At 38.0% G+C, this 19,994-nt stretch overlaps 1 protein-coding gene across 2 annotated transcripts; it reads right to left on the bottom strand.

The window, feature by feature from the left end:
• Positions 1–3,450: 3,450 nt before the first annotated feature.
• Positions 3,451–15,132, bottom strand: dnajc14 (DnaJ (Hsp40) homolog, subfamily C, member 14). Of its 2 annotated transcripts, none has more exons than XM_079856773.1 (8): positions 14,744–15,132; positions 12,672–13,993; positions 10,059–10,157; positions 9,847–9,953; positions 8,089–8,208; positions 7,820–7,980; positions 7,627–7,729; positions 3,451–5,050 (listed from the first exon to the last, which is right to left on the bottom strand). In XM_079856773.1, exons 2-8 carry the CDS (start codon positions 13,770–13,772, stop codon positions 4,744–4,746), a joined length of 1,998 nt encoding a protein of 665 aa, XP_079712899.1. In that variant the 5' UTR covers positions 13,773–13,993; positions 14,744–15,132; the 3' UTR covers positions 3,451–4,743. The 2 variants fall into 2 exon arrangements, with proteins under 2 accessions (XP_079712899.1, XP_079712898.1); XM_079856772.1 differs by having other exon boundaries at positions 15,027–15,115.
• Between the last annotated feature and the right edge of the window lie 4,862 nt (positions 15,133–19,994).

Raw genomic sequence — 19,994 nt, 5'->3', positions numbered from 1 at the left:
GTTTTTGTGGATATTTTGAATTTTTTTACCTATTTACTGCACAATTACATAACTAGGCCATAAATTGTCTCATAAAAAATGATTTTTTAAAGAAAAAATCACTTAAATGATGATCTTAATTAAATCTAAATAGTTTTTGGACATTGCTCTATGTGTTAGGGATAGAATACTGACATCTGCTGGTTTGTGGAAAAACTTTAGAAATTATAATTAAAGAAAGAAAGTGCAATGACCACATATATCCAATAGAGGGCCATAGAGACTCATTCATTTTCACTTCATTGTTCTTGATGCTTCAACTTCTCCTCACAACTTTGATATATATTTTGTGAATATTTATTTAAACATTTTGAAATACATAAAAAATCTGTATTTTTGTCAGAGTTAGAATTTGTTGTTTTCTGATATATTTTGAATTATCTTGCTTTTGCAAATTATTATACATACATTTGCAGAACCATTACAAGTCACCACTATGACATGACTGTGGTGTGTGTGTGTGTGTGTGTGTGTGTGTGTGTGTGTGTGTGTGTGTGTGTGTGTGTGTGTGTGTGTGTGTGTGTGTACAAGCTTGTTCCATGTTGCATCTGTGACATTTTTCAGATTTATGCCAGTTTAGTTGATTTTATTTGCCAATTTCTATAAAAATGCTCTCTGTTGCAGTGACATACATGTGTGTGTTTGTGTGTGTTTGTGTGAGTGTGTGTATGAGATAGAAAGTTCGTTCCACTTTGGGTTTATGCTCTAGGACCAGACCTTGATTTAAATGTACATTTTTTTTAGATTTATGCCAGTTTTGTTTATTTTATTTGCCAATTTCTATAAAAATGCTCTCTGTTGCAGGGACATACACGTGTGTGTTTGTGTGTGTTTGTGTGTGTGTGTGTATGAGATAGAAAGTTTGTTCCACTTTGGGTTTATGCTCTAGGACCAGACCTTGATTTAAATGTAAATTTTTTTTAGATTTATGCCAGTTTTATTTATTTTATTTGCCAATTTCTATAAAAATGCTCTCTGTTGCAGTGACATACATGTGTGTGTTTGTGTGTGTTTGTGTGTGTTTGTGTGTGTGTGTGTATGAGATAGAAAGTTCGTTCCACTTTGGGTTTATGCTCTAGGACCAGACCTTGATTTAAATGTACATTTTTTTAGATTTATGCCAGTTTTGTTTATTTTATTTGCCAATTTCTGTAAAAATGCTCTCTGTTGCAAACACATACATTTGTGTGTTTGTTTATGTGTTTGTGTGTGTGTGTGTGCGTGTGTGTATGAGATAGAAAGTTCGTTCTACTTTTTATTTATGCTCTAGGACCAGACCTTGGTTTATATGTAGAAATTTTCAGATTTATAATGGATTTAATTTAATTTTTTTGACAAACAAAATAAAAAAAAGTCATTTTTTTCATTTTCCCATTCATTTTCAATGTGGGGTCATTTTGACCCCAAGGACCTTAAAAGGTAAATTTTTTTTTACACACCTTTAGAACAACCAAATCAAGCCCAGTTTTTTTGTGCATGTTTAGATAGATTATTTAGGAAAAGTCACAAAGTTTCATGCCCCTGAGATGAAGGTAACATTTTTAAAAAATGAAGGAAAAGTCCATTGGGGTCATATTGACCCCAAAGAGTGATTAAGGGTTAAATATGTAGCTTTTAAAAAATACTGTATAAAAATAGATTGATTGTGCTAAAACCACAAAATTGTTGCTAATTGTATCTGGTTCTGTTAAGTTGATAGTGCGCAAAATGGAAATGCAAATCTTACGGTTTTTGAGTCAATCACTGATACTTAGCGCAAACAATATGTTCGAATTTCAACAAAAATGAATGTTACCCTCATGAAGGTATATTTTGAGCATAACCAGAAAAAACATTGAGCTGCAAATGGGCTTTATAAATGATTCTGTACTGTCCTAATGTTCTTCTGTCAACTTAGAGTCGTAACAAACTCAATGAATGAAAGTAGAACGATAGGGGGCCTGAATATTTACTTTACACTAGAGTTTAATGCAGAAACGTTATACTTGCACACGCTCAGGAGCAAAGCATTTGAGAAAATCAGCTTTAATGTAGGAGGGTTGGGGAGAAAAGCAACAAAATACCAGATAATGGGGGGGGGGGGGGGGGGGGGAGTGTCCTGCACAATATAACCACTTTAATGATTATCTGAATCTAGAGCATTTTCTTGCATATACATTTAGATCACGCTCTACAACACCATCCGTCTGGAATAAACCTTCATTTAATCATGAAATACATTTGTGCCGACTTCAAACAGACTCTCCTCGAGTACAGTGAATAATGGATGCGATACCCATCATATGTTCAAGAAACAGTGAGTGGAATATTGCAAACAATCAAGTCACACAAGCATTCAATTCACAAGCATGTCTGAGTTTGTTGTTTAGACAAGTTCACTTAAAAAGTTACCAATTTTTTGTTGAAAAGTTCAGTAGCGCCATAACATCAAGAGGAAGTTCAGTGCAATAATAAACGGTCTAATGTTTTATTTCTAGTATGCCACTTCAATTATCAGCTGTGAATATAATAGAAAGTTTCTGCTATAAAAATATCAGAATCAGCTGTGAAAATCTGACGTAAGGAAAACGTTTACAAAACTGAAATTGACCCTAAACCGTCAGAAAAAAAAAAAGAAGTAATGGAAACCGTTTAGGTCAGCTAAAGTTACAGTGTGGTCAGTCATTTTTAGCCTTCGAGATCATTTCATCGGTAAACGTGCTGCTATTTTATCATGCAGTTTTTAAATCATTGCCTAACCACAATAAACCATTATACCCATCTCTACAGGCTTAAAGGTCATTGACAAAGAGCAAAACAACAATTTGATTTCATTTCTGGAGAGTAGAGCCTCTTCAAAATCGCTTTATTGTTGTAATTGATCATTTCCTTTAAAGACTGTTGTTAAACAAGCGCATTTAACAGGAGTTATAAGTAAATCTGAACAGAGAGTTCGTGAAAGCATCTCTGAGAACACATGAAGCTGAACACATTATGCATTAGTACGTTTCAGCTGTACAGAGGCAAAGCTGTCCGTGTCTTAACGTATATTGGGCCGAGTGTGAAATAAAGAAAAACACACAAAAGCAAGATGTCAGGTTTGGACACTAATGAATCTGTTGGCCTGGAAAGAGAAAGAGAGAGAGAGAGATAGAGAGAGAAAGAGAGAGAGAGGGAGAGACGCTCTGGCAGATTAATGAAATAATCTTTTAAGATGATTCCTGAGTGTTAAGAAGTGGTCAAAAATTAAAAGTGGACTTCTTAAAGGGAGGCTCACATCAAAACCCAATTTTAAACTTGACTTCAAAATCTATGCATGCAGACATCTAAGGTCTACATAATTTCATTTGTGCTTTAACTCGTACTTAAATTAATGTGTTTTTTTCTCTCAAAGAGTTTTTTCTTTGTACAGTGAAGCGTAAAGCGATTAAGTCAACAGATCCAGGTATCAGGCAGAGCATTTAATGGGAAAATCCCACAAGAATCTTCCATCTTCTGATTCAAAGGTCCATTCAATCACGTGAGCAGTTGATTTGAGCCATTTCAAGAATACCAACACATATCCTGTCACAATATATTTGTAAATATATTTGAAGTATTTCCCTCCTAAACACGTGATTTAAACAATGGGGGGAAAAACGATTCCCCTGAACAAATCAAACTGGTTTTAATGTTGAACTGCTGAGTTCTGTGGCGTGAATAACTGGTTTAATCAGGATCACATGATCTCTAAACAATACGCCCAGGAACACTGGGAAAATCACAGCTACGTTTTCTTCCTGTTCTCTCACTAGTAGCAGATGAAGAGAAAGAAAAGAATCCCTGAGGTCTGTGTGTGATTTATACATCATCTTAATGTGATCATATCACAAAACATTCAGCCAACATTTTCCATCAGATTCAAGCCTGACAAAAACGGAAACATTTTTAAAGTAAAACTTCACCCAAAAAAATGGGTCATCATCATTTCCCTCACTTTGTTCCAAACTCTGATGCTGTTATTTTTCCCGAAGAACACAAAAGGACATTTTTTTTTAGAAACTTCATGCAGTTGTTTTCCAAAAGCAAAGTTATCCATCCCTCCATTGAAGATACAAAATGGACTACAAAAAGCTTCGACCTCTTTAACCCTAAACCCAGAAGAACATGATCAGCGAACAGCTTGAATTCGGGTCTTTGGGTCGCCACACAACGTCATCTTATATATGCTATATTTCAAAACATCTGAAACCATAAGTCACATGGACTACTTTTACGATGTTGGCTATTTTGTTCTTGTTGTGCTGAAAAAAGCTGTGAGAACATCCAATGAAAAAAATAAAAGGCATAAAGGTTTAGACCTACATGAGGGTGAGAGTAAATAGACCATTTTTAACATTGGGTCAAATATTCTTCAGATACACCAGGAGCCTCTATGCACGAGTCCTTCTGTTTCTTCAAAGAATGTGATTTCAAATGCTTGAATGTTGATTAATTTGTGTCAAAACAAGAGATAACAAAACCGAAAAATACCTTCAAACATGAAACGAAAAGATCTCTTTTCGCTTGCTCCTCTACGAAATTCAACGCCATTTCATTTTATAATCAGGAAGCTTCAAAGCGCCAACACTGGATGTTCATAATGAGGTCAAGATTTTGTCCTCGTTTTGTTGCACTAGTTGGCCAATATCACGTCACAGCATGGCAACACACAGCGCTCCACCTCTGCGTAATATAGTACCTTTCTCAGCGCTGGAATGGCTTGCGAACTTTCTTGCGCCGGCGCGGGGGTTTTCCTCCGTCAGTCCAGTGTTCGCTGGGGTCGCCCCGCTGGGCTCCTGGGCTGAAGAACCCTGTTTGTGGAGCTGGCCCTGAGAACATGTTTGCAGGCCCTGCTGCTGCTGCGGAGGCATGAGGCGCAGGGTTTCCCGACGGGAAGAATCCTCCATTAGCAGACGCGTCACTGGGAGCTCCGGCCTGGAAGAAGCGGCTGAAGAAGTCCTGCAGGTCCGCGGGCGAGCCGCCACCAGTTGCAGGATGATCTGGGGCGGGTCTAGAGGACACAGACGCTTACATTTACATTTAAATCATTTAGCAGACGCTTTTATCCAAAGCGACTTGAGGAGAGAAATAGAAGCAGTTAAACTAACAATAGGACAATGGTATGTATGTGCTGTGACCCTTCCCAGTATAGCCTATGTATGTGCTGTGACCCTTCCCAGTATAGCCTATGTATGTGCTGTGACCCTTCCCAGTATAGCCTATGTAAAAATATAGAGTAGAAGAGAAAACAAATTGTGTATCAATGGATCAGACTGTCGTAACAATAAGTCACATGTGGTTTGTTGCTAATAGTTCTTTTAATGTAGAAATCCCTCACACTTCTCTTACATTTTCAGCTCAATAAAGACAAACTTTTAGTAGATTGATCAATGGCAAATAAGGATTTCCAAGAAAATTAAGAAACGAATCATATCAAAAAACAAGTCTGTTTAAAAGGTATGTGTAAGTTCGTATAAATGTGTGTGTTACAAATATAAGTCTTTGTATCCCAATAGGCTTCAACATATACCATTTTATGCAATTTTGCAAAAACAACAAATAAAGAAGATATCATATTTTCCTTCCACTAAATGCATGTAAACATTTTAAAAATTAATTTGTTTTTCCCAAAACATTTTAGAGTCGGTCATATGTTTGGGTGCACTTTTTTACGATCTTAAAGTCCCCCATGAAATCAACATTGACAACTCTATATTGCAGTGTTTATTATAAATGGTTTATCTGTGCACATCAATATTTTTTTTAACTTCATGTGCCTCATAATCTTGAAACAAAGTAAATTCCCTCCCTCTTGCAGCATCTCTTCTCTGATGATAAGGGCGGAGCAACCTGTCACTCATGAGATCCACCAATAGCAAACCACAACCATCCAATCAATTCCCCACGGTCAAAATCAAGCCCCGCCCTACATTTTGTTTCACTCGGAAATACATCACAAGACGGAGAAAAAGACTCGCAATTTATTTTCATGCCGACTTTAAAGATCTTGTCATCTAAAAACTTAAGGTAGTAATTGAATAAGATCAATTACTACCTTAAATTACTTTTATCGATTTACTTATTTTTAAATAGATAAGTATGTCATGTATTTTGGGTTTTTAGAAACTTTTCCAAATTTTAAGATACATTTTCAAAAAAAAAAAAAATTCAAAAAGTGAACATCTGACAGTGACGATATCATAATTGCCTTTGAATAATACCTTATGCTGTCATAATGGTATTTGAATTCACTACTGGTCAAAAGCTTGGAATTATTATAGTTCTCAAGTCTCTTTTGCTCACCAAGGCTATATTTATTTAATCAAAAATACAGTAAAAAGCATCAGGATATTAGAATGATCTCTGAAGAATCATGTGACACTGAAAACTAGGTGCTTTAGCACCGGGTAGTTGTAGGAACTAGCCACCAGGGAGGTGCCCCGAGAACTAAATGTTCCCCTAGGAACATTTTCCTGGTTGCATTCGCATCGCAACCAGTTCCAGTTCGAACCGGAAGTTGCAACTGACTTTATTTCAGTGTTGTGACGTATTTCCGAGAGAAACGGAATACTAAGTGAGAAAAAGAGGGCGTGGCTTGTTTTTTCCAACTGGAACCTGATTGGATCTAGAAAAGTAGGCGTTTCATTCAGGCAGCAGACTGTCAGTTGGAGGGGCGTGGTTAAGGGCGTTAAGCCGAAGCACAAAACTAACAATTTGTGCTAATAAAGTAAAAGTGGTCAATTTTGATTTCATGTGTACTTTAAGTGACATAAGCCGTGCTTGTTGTTGTGACCTTTATTTTGACGGCGCTGAGAACGCCAGTGCTCACATTCTCCGTGTTCATTAGTTTACGATCTGTCTAAAAGTCCTGTCTAATACGTTATTAGATAGAACTGTTATACATAGAAAGTAGACAGTAAAAGGTATTAGCGTATGCTGTGTGGTTGATATCCAGTGTCGCTAGCTGAGCAGAAATACATAATCATGATTGTCTTGGTCCCCTCAAAGATGCGTTGAATTTTCTCCTCAGCGTAAAGGTTGAGAGATCCGTCTATCACTGTTTTCCATGTTCGTAGAGTTAGTTTCTGGAGTAAATATATTAGCTATAATCTGTGTGTTTACACTGCCTTTTTAAAAATGGCAGGTGCTGGTGTTTCGCGTGGATTCGGCCAATCAGTGAACACTAATGTCACGGTTAGTTCTTATAGTGCTGGTTTAGACCCGACTCTGAAGCAGGAGCTAAATTAGTTCCTCCAAAAAACAACAAAAAAAGAGTTCCTAGAACTAAAATCATTCCTAGTTCCTGCGGTGCGAACACACCAAAGTCCGGGAACTTCCGCCAACAGTTCTAGGAACTATGAAAAGGTTCCTCCGGTGCGAAAGCACCTCATTATTCTGAAAATTCTGCTTTGCATGACAGGAACAACTTGCATTTTTAAATATATTAACATACAAAACAGATCAAATAAATGCAGCCTTGGTGAGCATAAGTGACTTTTTATTAAACTTTTGACCGGCCCTGTAGCTGATGACGTTATAATGGTCTGAAGATAAAGCACTTTTCGTTAAGAAAGTCTGAGTGGTTACCTGTGGCGGCTGGCGCTGCTGCTACCTTTAGAGCCGAAAGAGATATGATATGGCACGCGATGAGTGTCTGGAGAGATGCTTATGCGCTGACAGCCGGCCCACTCTGTGTGAACATGGGGACATGCGTTCAACATATGCATACAACATATGAACATCATACAAATATCTGACAGTGTGGATGCCAATAAACTACCAGTAATGTCAAAGACTTTGCCGTCCATGAAGGCGAAGTACGTGATGCGCAGTCCCAGCATACTAGATTCAGCCCACAGGTCTCCCTCCTCGGCACTGTGCCATTTATTACATTCAGCACAGAATCGGGCCTCGCCAGGCTCACGGTCCATCTCAAAGCGCCTGGGGAAAAGACCATGCTCAGGTGAACATAGAAATGCAAGAATGTAACACAGAACAGAAGCTTGTATGAAAGAACAGGACTGAGATGACAATGTCAGTCATACGCACTTGTGCTTGCCCTCACATTTAGTGCACATCATTGTGTTCATGGCTTCTTTCAGGTCGTCCTGTAGTTTGGTCAGGAACTCGTTCATGGATTTTGAAAGCTCTGTAGCAGCCATACGCTTCCTGCAGACACAGAACACAACAACAAGACATTTGTGCATCAAAGAAACATGTACACGTCACATTTATAATTTGTTTAATTCTTAATATTATAATTGGGTAACTTTAAGAATCATAGAATTCAAAATGTAGCATGAACGAAAGGCAATACAACAGATATTCCCATGAAACAATATTTTGGTAACACTTTAAAAATACTTGAATGCATCAACTAACAATGAGCAAAACATTTTGCAACACTTTATTTTACAGTGCCCTTGTTACACGTTACATGAACTTACTATAGTAATAGCAGTAAATGATGCATAATTATAAGCAACTAACCCTAAACCAAACCCTAACCCTAAGAATCCTAAGAGTAAGAATTATTAATTAATATTTCGCCATACTTAAATGTATAATTACACTGTAACAAGGACACACTCAAAGTGTAACTAAACATTTCTTACGGTATTATACATATTTGTTAACATTACAAATACAAATGTTCTTCGTTATTTCATGTTAGCTCGAGTCCATTAAATAATACTAGACTAACAGATCAAATTTGTTTTGACTTAATGAATTAGTAAATGTTGAAATTAACATTAAGTATAATACATGCTTTAACTGTAATATTTTTTCACATTACATTAAAAGAGAACTAAATTGTTTTGCATTACAGTAACGAGAATTTGGGGGAAAATTTGTTCGATTGTCAAGAAAATATTGTCAATCCAAAATAACAGGAGTCATTTTTTCATGCAAAATATAATTTCTTAATTCTGTCTTTTGATTTTGACAAGAGGTCATTTTATGCCATTTTTCAAAGTCTTGATTTTGTTTTTGGACTGTACTAGAACAGGTTTTCATGCATGAATGTTCAAAAAACACATTTTCCCCATATTTTACATATTATTGCAGCTCCTCTCTTCCCAGTCCTTTAGTTCCTGTCTCTATGAAGCCCCTCCTTTTGAAAAGCACAACGTGCTCTGATTGGTCAGCTGGACCAGTGTGTTGTGATTGGTCAAGCGCTTCCAGAGTGTTCTTTCTCTCTTTCTTTCTTTCTTTCTTTCTTTCTTTATAAAGCACATTTAAAAACAACCATGGGTTGACCAAAGTGCTGTACACAGAATAAGAGAAATGATTTGATTTTAGCCAGGCGTTGAAAAAACTTAACTACAATATTTATCTTTAGCTTATCAAATGTTAGTCCAGAATCAAATCAAAAGCCAAATTTCTTTGCACACGGGGTGACCCATTGGGTTAGATAACCAAGGTCATAATTACTGTCGTTTGGGAAATGTCACGCCCTTTACCATAACCACGAGTTTCAACACACTACTAACTAACTCATCCAGGCCCCGCCCCTTTATTCTGCGTATGAATAATTTAAATTAGGAATATTGTGACGTGTTCATTCCCTGAAGAAAACTCAAGACTATAATGGAGACGTTTCAGGGAGTTCAGAAACAGTGACACTGATATAGAGAAGAACTCCTGCTGGAGGGACTTTGACCATTTTCAGAGCTTTTTCATGCTCAAACAGCAACACTACACACTAAAGAAAGATTAGCATGAAAAAAAGCATAATAGGTCCCTTTAATTCTTTGGTGGCAATTCTGTAAACCAATTCAGTGGTTGTTTTCTAAAAGCACTCACAGTTCATACTCTCTCCGTGTCTCTGGGTTACTGACGATGTCCCACGCTGCTCTTAACACCTTGAAGGCCTCGCCAGCGCCTGGGTGCTTGTTTTTGTCTGGATGAACCTGCACGCAAACAATCCATTAAATCTTGACAAATACATTAAACCCATAATTCATCCAACACCGACATTAAACAGGTTTAAGGGATATTATTTTATGTCATCTCACCTGTACTGCCAGCTGCCTGTAAGCTCTCTTGAGTTCAGATTCAGTGGCATGAATATCCACTCCAAGAACATTAAATGGGTCCAACTCCTCTTCAGGGATCTGAACCAGAACAGCAGTTGATAATATGTTATAAACTCATTACCTGTCCTTGTAAAATTACAGTATCCAACATCAAATCACCAAGCAACACATCAATATATCAAGAGCTTACTAAATGAATAGGCTTTATATTTGCATAAACCATTAAAGTTGGAAACTGGATTCTATAAAAGCTCAAACTCACTTGATCCCTAATAATAATAATAATCCAAATAAAGCTTATGTAGCTACATCAACAAAGTTATGCACAGAATCTGTTCTTTTGAATTTTCTATTCATAAAAGAATCCTGAAAAAATGCTCTGCTGACTGTTTCCACAAAAATATTAAGCAGCAGAACTGTTTTCAACATTGATAATAATGAGACGTGTTTCTTGAGCAGCAAATCATCATATTAGAATGATTTCTGAAGGATCATGTGACACTGAAGACTGGAGTAATGATGCTGAAAATTCAGCTTTGATCACAGGAATAAATTACATTTTACATTATATTCACATAGAATACAGTTCATTTAAATTGTAATATGTCCACAATATTACTGTTTTTACTGTATTTTTAATTTAAATAAATGCAGCCTTGTTGTGTCTGACTTCTTTCAATAATATTTAAAGGGGTTCTATTATGTCCTTTTACGAAGGTCTTGATTTTGTTTTAATATGTTTTCATGCTTGATTGTTCAAAAAACATTCATTATTTTTCCACATATTTTACATTACAGCACCTCTCTCCCCAGTCTGGCTTGAACACACAGATTTTGATGAAGCCTTTCCTTCCGAATTACGAAATGTGTTGTGATTGGTTAGCTGGCTCAATGTGTTGTGATTGGTTAGTTGGCCCAATGTGTTGTGATTGGTTAGTTGGCCCAATGTGTTGTGATTGGTTAGCTGGCTCAATGTGTTGTGATTGGTTAGTTGGCCCAATGTGTTGTGATTGGTTAGCTGGCTCAATGTGTTGTGATTGGTTAGTTGGCCCAATGTGTTGTGATTGGTTAGCTGGCTCAATGTGTTGTGATTGGTTAGTTGGCCCAATGTGTTGTGATTGGTTAATTGGCCCAATGTGTTGTGATTGGGTAGCCGGGCTAATGTGTTGTGATTGGTTAGCTGGCCCAATGTGTTGTGATTGGTTAGCTGGCCCAATGTGTTGTGATTGGTTAGCTGGCTCAATGTGTTGTGATTGGTTAGCTAGCCCAATGTGTCGTGATTAGTTAGCTGGCCCAATGTGTTGTGATTGGTTAGTTGGCCCAATGTCTTGTGATTGGTTAGTTGGCCCAATGTGTCGTGATTGGGTAGCCGGGCTAATGTGTTGTGATTGGTTAGCTGGCCCAATGTGTTGTGATTGGGTAGCCGGGCTAATGTGTTGTAATTGGTTAGTTGGCCCAATGTGTTGTTATTGGCAGCGCTTAGCACGTGTTCGGGAAATGTCCCGCCCCTCCTAGTGTAAATGAGGATGGCGTCAATTCGAGCCCGATTCAGACCCTGACCATGTTAACGAACAAGAGGATCTTGCAGAACAGATTTCATGCATAGACTTTGCAAGCACGGATTTCACAGGACGTTTCAGAGTGGTACGTTTTTTGTAATTTCCCTTTACATTATAGATACAATGTTATCCACCATTTAATCGTGATATTTGTTGGAAAACTAAGGTAATACAAACAGTAATCGGTCACAAAACCATGTTTAATTTAGCTAAGGAGCGGTGAACCATCTCACAAAAGCGAGAGCTTACAAAAGCTACAGAAAACAAGCTGTTCTCCATAAAATGTGCAGCACACAGATAAACATTTGGGTTATAATGTTCAGGAACAGTGTTTAAACCACTCTTAGTTCGTCAGCCTTAGGAAGGTCAAACAAATGAGTTTTGGAATCGTTGTGGAAAAAAACAGCGTCTCCTTGATGAGGCCTGATTGAGCTACATTAGTGAAGACAGTGTTGTTCAATTATTACAATATTATTACAATTTAAACAAACTGTTTCCTATGTGAATATATTGTAAAATGGAATTTATTCCTGTAATCAAAGCTGAATTTTCAGCATCATTACTCCAGTCTTCAGTGTCACATGATCCTTCAGAAATAATTCTAATATGATGATTTGCTGCTCAAGAAACATTTCTGATTATTATTACCAGAAATGTCTTCTCTTATGCAGCTCAATTGCGTATTGCGTATTCCGTGGGCGCGGATTATTTAAATGAATTACATTGTGACTTCATAAGATCAGGAAAAATTGCGTTGTAGTCCAAACGAGCCGTTCATTGTAGTTCTTGGAAAGTGGATTCTGTCTCCCTTTGGAGTGACTTTGAGCTTTGTAACCTTGCAGATCTTTTTTTATGCTCAAACAGCAACATTACACACTAACTAAAGTTGAAAAAGTGGAAAAGCATAATAGGACCCCTTGAAAAATAAACTTACTGACCCCAAACTTTTGAAAGGTAGTGTAGTTTTGCTTTAAAATATAGTGCTTGAACTCTTCTTTAATTAAGTCATCAGACATTAACGCCAGATCACTACCTTGGCTAGTGCAAGCAGTCTCTGCAGCTCTTCTCCAGGTTGCCACTTCTCTGCCCCCCTGTTGGGAGACTCTGGATTTGAGCTTTCATTCGCGGCGCCTTGTTTAAAGAAACACCCGTGAATCCTCGCGGTCAGATCCGACACTTTCCTCCAAACTCTGCTGCTTTGGAAGGCAAGCCACCATTTTCTGCCTCTCTCTCCCGCCAGCCTTCCCACGACGCACCTCATCATCTGAGAGCCAACGCTTAGCGTGGCGCAAACAAATCTGAAACCGGAAAGAAGAGCGTGTCGAGCCCAACACAAAGTCCTGCCAATGCCCTCTATTAAAGCTACAGCTGAAAACCGGCTCCAGTCCAGGATCCGCCTCAAATCTTGAGTCAAGCCTGGAATATCGGTGACCTTGCAAAGCATGCGTGATCCAAAGTCGTACAGCGCGATTCCGGACGATTCCACCACGACTCCACATCTGTGGGTCAAAGAAATGATGAGTTCGACGACCATGTGGATGCATGAAATGCACCAGGGACTGACAATTTCCGCTAGGAAATCCCGACACACCATGACCAGCTGGTTCCCGTTTTTCCTTCGTGCGCGGCTGTGATTGTGCAGATGCTGGTTCCGTCGCTTCACCTGCTTGTGTCTGCTGGGCCCGGACGATGCGAGGAAGGATCTATGAGACATTGAAGCGGTCCATGATGGTGTTTGATCACAAGGCCCCTGTGCCGGTCCACTCTTCTTGGATTTTCCTTTCCTCCCGGTTCCAGCATTGCGGGATCTCGACTCTCCGTCGCCCCTCAACTCATTCTCCAATTCATTTTTCCCTCCTCTTTCACATTTGTCCTTTTCAGCACTCCCATCATCTTCCTCCTGATCCTTAGCTGCGGTATTTTGCTCTTCGTTCTCGTCTACTTCCAAATCAAAGTCTTCATCAGGGAATTCACAATCCAAATCATCAAACGCCTCATGTTCACAGTCAGGTCCCTGAGGCGGCATCACATGACTGTCATTTTCATGACTCGGACTGGCCAGAGAAACGATGGGCGGCCCACAGTCAGTGCCTTCCTCTACTGTCTCCCAATGTATTGCCATGTCTTCTTCCATCTTGCTCAGATATCCACAGGTTCACTCCCTCACGCTTAAGACAGACATGGAAATATCCATCATGAGCTTCAGGGTGGCAGCAGACTTAGACATGCAGCATGCATTGCGTTTAACAGCGGTCTCATATTCACAAATGAAACACAATATGGGGTCTTCAGCATGTCCAGCATTGCAGACGATCAGAGATGAACATTTCCAAATCACACCAGCATTCTGAACCCCTGCAAATGAAAAGAAAAATCTGTCAACTTACTCTGAATATACAACATAACATAATGTAAGACACTGTATGTTCACTGTATAAAAGTTTCACATCAACACAACTGTAAGGTTCCAGAAGTAAAAATCACAACTTTTAATGCCAACCATACAATGGCATATAGTTCTGTAGTAGCCAGTGTAATTTCTAATTCATTACAAGAACAGCTGAATTGAATTGATAATCTTGAAGAGATGCATTAAATCAATAAGTAAGGCAATAGATAATCTCAGAGCTTGGTTGACGGTTTAGACAGAACTTAAATATATATATTCTAATTTCATATAGAGAGAAGTGAATTGGAAAAAGACTTGACTTGAGTTACTGTTGCATTCCATATTGAGATCTGTGGATTATATATATATATTAGTATTATTATTAGTTATTTCATTTATTTATGTTTTGGTCAATGGAAGATTCTTAAATATCTTACATTCGCTTGGACGTTTTTACAACCAATCAGCGCTAAAATATAATGCATTCACAATTTGTACCAATAACAAATTGTTGTTAATAATATATAGCCGGTTCAATTTGCATTTTGTTGACAGCAAAACACATATAAACGTTAGTGCCAACAATTGTGCCGTTCTACATGACCTAAAGTTACACACTTAAAACTACAAACCCATCAGTTTTTCTGAGCTATTAAACCAGATGCACGAGAGACGGAGCAGAGAATGAAATGTAAACAAGTCTGGAACTTACTGACCTCTCAGTCCTGATAAAGTACACAAGCATCGACTCCTCAACTGCTGTCGACTGAGGGTTACATACGGTGGTTGTGATTGCCTGAATGTTTATGTTTAATACAGTCTTTATATTTGTTTAATCTCTTCATTTACGATGCTGTTTTGCTTTAGCAGACATGCTAACTGAAGAACACCTACAGCTAGCAGTCCTGCCTTACGACACCAAAACAACGACAGTGTACGGGCAGCAAAGTTAATCTCGAGTGTAACATGAGCTCGAAGCAGCTCAGCCTGTTTTCTCACCTATCTTTAACTGCTTTCACTGTCCTTCTCTCTTCTTTCCAGTTCACTTCCGAGTACAGCACACAAGCCTAACGTCAGTTCCGTGTAAGTAACCCTTTCCTGTCATTAACACGAGGGACGGGGTGACATCACGATTGACTACGTGATCGTCTGTACCTTGGGGAGCTGACAGATGAAAAATGCAATAACAAACATATTTGTACTATTTGTCAAAAAACTACATAAAATAGCACCTACAGGATTTTTTGGGAACTCTATTATTGATAATATTAACTAGAATTATTTATATAGGCCTACATAAACAAATATGCTTAAATTAATCCCCACTGTTTAAGGTGTTTGTGGTGGAATTTGATTGTTTTATGTCTTCTCTGAAAAACAAAAATGAATTGACATGTTTAAAATATTATGATATGATTGTTGGATCCCATGTTACCAATTAATGTCACATCTTGTATTGCATTTTTTATGCTAACCTGTTTGCTAGGCCTACTTGTTCAGTTATTGAATAAAAAAGTAAAAAGAGTGTGGGAAAAGTGTGGTCCTTGCCTCAAAAGCATTTTCTTACCAATAAAAGAAATAACATTTAAATTAAAGTCAGATGTTAAAATATTTTTTGTCCCTCTTCTGTGGAAGACAGAGACATTTTGGTCAGATATCTTAATGTTTATCCAATTCGAAGAAAAAATCCTCTCTTTACTTTATTCAAAGTGTATATGGAAACAATCTAAAGCTCTGTAAATCCTAAAGCAGTGAAAACTATTCACTTGTGTGTCCTCTTACAGTTTTTCTCAGTCGCTTTGGTGCATTTCTCACATCACTATTTACATTTGCACAACCTCCACAAAATTTAGTCATTTGTGCACATCATAGTAGCAGTTTCTCATTCCTTCCAACAAATTGCAAATGCTTTTGGACATGCATCAATTGCTTTCATACAACTCTCTGCTGTTTTATAACATTATCATGTGCTTATGTCATGTCAGTCAAAATTAACGATACTTGTGAATGCTGAATAGTCATTCCATTGCTTGAGTCATTACATACAAAAATGTTGAACTAGTTGTCAAAATCTGTCAAGCAAATTTTACAAATTTAAAAAAAAAAATTTTTTCCTGAAAATGTCTCCTAAGTTGAACAATTTCTCTCCAGTGAATCTCAGCTTTCACTGATGAGGAACGTCTGGATGTGCATGAATGATTACAGTACTACCGGTATGTATGTTGTATGTTCAGTTCCAATATGTACTGCAATATTGTTTACAGTTGTGCACAGCTCTACCCAAAGGGAGTTTATGTTTGTTGTAAATAAGGGTGTATTATTTACACAATTTTTTTTTTCTTTTGCACAATGCTGTGAACAAATTAGAATTGCAAAGAGCATATGCAGTAAAAATGTGAAACATACATATTCAGTGTCTTGTACTCAGTTACCTCACTAAATACAGTAATGTGTAACTTTACTGTATTTTTCAAATGGCTGTGCAAAAAAGTGCTGTCTTGAGCATTTTCAGGTAGTGTCACCAAGATCTGACTTTTTTGCATTGGAAAACATTTACAGAGTAAACTGTCATAACGAAAACATGACAAAGCCATGTCCTTCAGACAGATAGATAGATAGATAGATAGATAGATAGATAGATAGATAGATAGATAGATAGATAGATAGATAGATAGATAGATAGATAGATAGACTGACAGACTGACGGACAGATAGATATGGATGGATATAGATGGATGGATGGATGGATGGATGGATAGACAGACGGACGGACGGACGGACGGATGGATGGATGGATGTTTTTAGTGGACGTTTAACCAGTCCAAACATATTTTGTACCACCAGAGGTCTCAGTCAGCCCAGAATTGTGATGTGTTACAGCAGTTACTCACATATTAATCAATCCTTACTGACTCATAATATCTTGTTGGTAACCAAACTGGGCACCATTTACTTCCTTAATATGGGAAAAAAAATACTATGGAAGTCAATGGAGCCCATCAATATCATCTTTTGTGTTCAGCAGATGAAAAGAAATTCATACAGGTTTGGAACAACTTGAGGGTGAGTAAATGATGACAGCATTTTTATTTTTGGTTGAACAATCCCTTTAACTTATCCCGTTAACTTTTTCAGAAAAAAAGCCAGTATTGGGAGATGTAAACTCGCAAGTGTGAGGATAAAATGGCATAATTATGTGATAAAAAGTCACAATTATATTTTAAATTGCATGGCAGAAACAAGCTTTGGCCATGCCCTCTCCTGAAGCCATTGCTTTTTTATTTATTTATTACAATACCTTGTCTGTTCCATGAGCTGTAAATTAAAAATCTTTACGGTAATTCATTTGCTTGTGGTGCTGTGGCAGGGCTCAGATCAACCTTAAACCTTTTATGTTGTTGCGTCTGCCTATACCCGTAGACTCATGCAGGACGTAACAATTGACATTTTGAAGTCATATCACAATTGACAATTCTTGCATTTTCTTATGGAATATTGCAATATTCATAAATGATTTATCTGAGCAAATTATTATTATTATTTTTAAATAACCTCGTAATCTTCAATCAAAATAACATCTCTTCCCTCTTGCAGTGACTTCTCTTCTCCTCTTCCCTTCTCTTCTCTTCTCTGATGACGTGTCTACTTGCGCGAGGGCGGGGCAACCTGTCACTCACGTGAGATCCACCAATAGCAAACTAAAGCCATCCAATCAATTCCGCATGGGCAAAATAAAGACCCGCCCTACATTTGTTCTTGTTCTAGAAGCGTTAAACTCGTTTTTGGAATAAAATCGCTGACTCGTTGCTAAGGCTTATTTCAAGCTAACAGTTTATGTATCCTAAATATACACACATAAAAAAAATATTGAATTTGAATTTTAAAAAAAATTGATCGACAATGGCGCAAAATAAAAATATTCTATCGTTATAGGCAATTCTATATACAGTGAGGAAAATAAGTATTTGAACACCCTGCTATTTTGCAAGTTCTCCCACTTGGAAATCATGGAGGGGTCTGAAATTGTCATCGTAGGTGCATGTCCACTGTGAGAGACAAAAAAAAAAAATCCAGAAATCACAATATATGATTTTTTAACTATTTATTTGTATGATACAGCTGCAAATAAGTATTTGAACACCTGTCTATCAGCTAGAATTCTGACCCTCAAAGACCTGTTAGTCTGCCTTTAAAATGTCCACCTCCACTCCATTTATTATCCTAAATTAGATGCACCTGTTTGAGGTCGTTAGCTGCATAAAGACACCTGTCCACCCCATACAATCAGTAAGAATCCAACTACTAACATGGCCAAGACCAAAGAGCTGTCCAAAGACACCAGAGACAAAATTGTACACCTCCACAAGGCTGGAAAGGGCTACGGGGAAATTGCCAAGCAGCTTGGTGAAAAAAGGTCCACTGTTGGAGCAATCATTAGAAAATGGAAGAAGCTAAACATGACTGTCAATCTCCCTCGGACTGGGGCTCCATGCAAGATCTCACCTCGTGGGGTCTCAATGATCCTAAGAAAGGTGAGAAATCAGCCCAGAACTACACGGGAGGAGCTGGTCAATGACCTGAAAAGAGCTGGGACCACCGTTTCCAAGGTTACTGTTGGTAATACACTAAGACGTCATGGTTTGAAATCATGCATGGCACGGAAGGTTCCCCTGCTTAAACCAGCACATGTCAAGGCCGTCTTAAGTTTGCCAATGACCATTTGGATGATCCAGAGGAGTCATGGGAGAAAGTCATGTGGTCAGATGAGACCAAAATAGAACTTTTTGGTCATAATTCCACTAAACGTGTTTGGAGGAAGAAGAATGATGACGAGTACCATCCCAAGAACACCATCCCTACTGTGAAGCATGGGGGTGGTAGCATCATGCTTTGGGGGTGTTTTTCTGCACATGGGACAGGGCGACTGCACTGTATTAAGGAGAGGATGAACGGGGCCATGTATTGCGAGATTTTGGGGAACAACCTCCTTCCCTCAGTTAGAGCATTGAAGATGGGTCGAGGCTGGGTCTTCCAACATGACAATGACCCGAAGCACACAGCCAGGATAACCAAGGAGTGGCTCTGTAAGAAGCATATCAAGGTTCTGGCGTGGCCTAGCCAGTCTCCAGACCTAAACCCAATAGAGAATCTTTGGAGGGAGCTCAAACTCCGTGTTTCTCAGCGACAGCCCAGAAACCTGACTGATCTAGAGAAGATCTGTGTGGAGGAGTGGGCCAAAATCCCTCCTGCAGTGTGTGCAAACCTGGTGAAAAACTACAGGAAACGTTTGACCTCTGTAATTGCAAACAAAGGCTACTGTACCAAATATTAACATTGATTTTCTCAGGTGTTCAAATACTTATTTGCAGCTGTATCATACAAATAAATAGTTAAAAAATCATACATTGTGATTTCTGGATTTTTTTTTTTTAGATTATGTCTCTCACAGTGGACATGCACCTACGATGACAATTTCAGACCCCTCCATGATTTCTAAGTGGGAGAACTCGCAAAATAGCAGGGTGCTCAAATACTTATTTTCCTCACTGTATATATATATATATATATATATATATATATATATATATATATATATATATATATATAAGATATATATATCTTTTAAATTAACATAATAGCATTTGTAAAGTATCTTAATGATAAAGAGCTAACAGTTTATGGATCCTAAATACACTCCCAAAAAATTTGCATAATAATTCAATAAACATATTCTATCGTTATAGGCAATTCTATAAAGTTATATCTTTTTTATAAAAGATACGTTTTTGTAAACATAAAGGCATTTGTAAAGTATCTAATATGAATGATAAAAAGTAATAATAACTAATCTTTTTAAAAACCAAGTCGCGCATCAAGCCAGATCACCCTGACGCAAACGCCGGGGATTCCCGCAGCTCAAGCCGCGTCACTGAGCGACGTTCACCGCCCACAGACCCGGTGATCTCC

This window comes from Squalius cephalus, assembly GCF_949319135.1.
Source record: "Squalius cephalus genome assembly, chromosome: 22".
Classification (NCBI taxonomy): Eukaryota; Metazoa; Chordata; class Actinopteri; order Cypriniformes; family Leuciscidae; genus Squalius; species Squalius cephalus.
The sequence above is the reverse complement of the archived record's forward strand: the minus strand, read 5'-3'. Positions and strand labels throughout refer to the sequence as shown.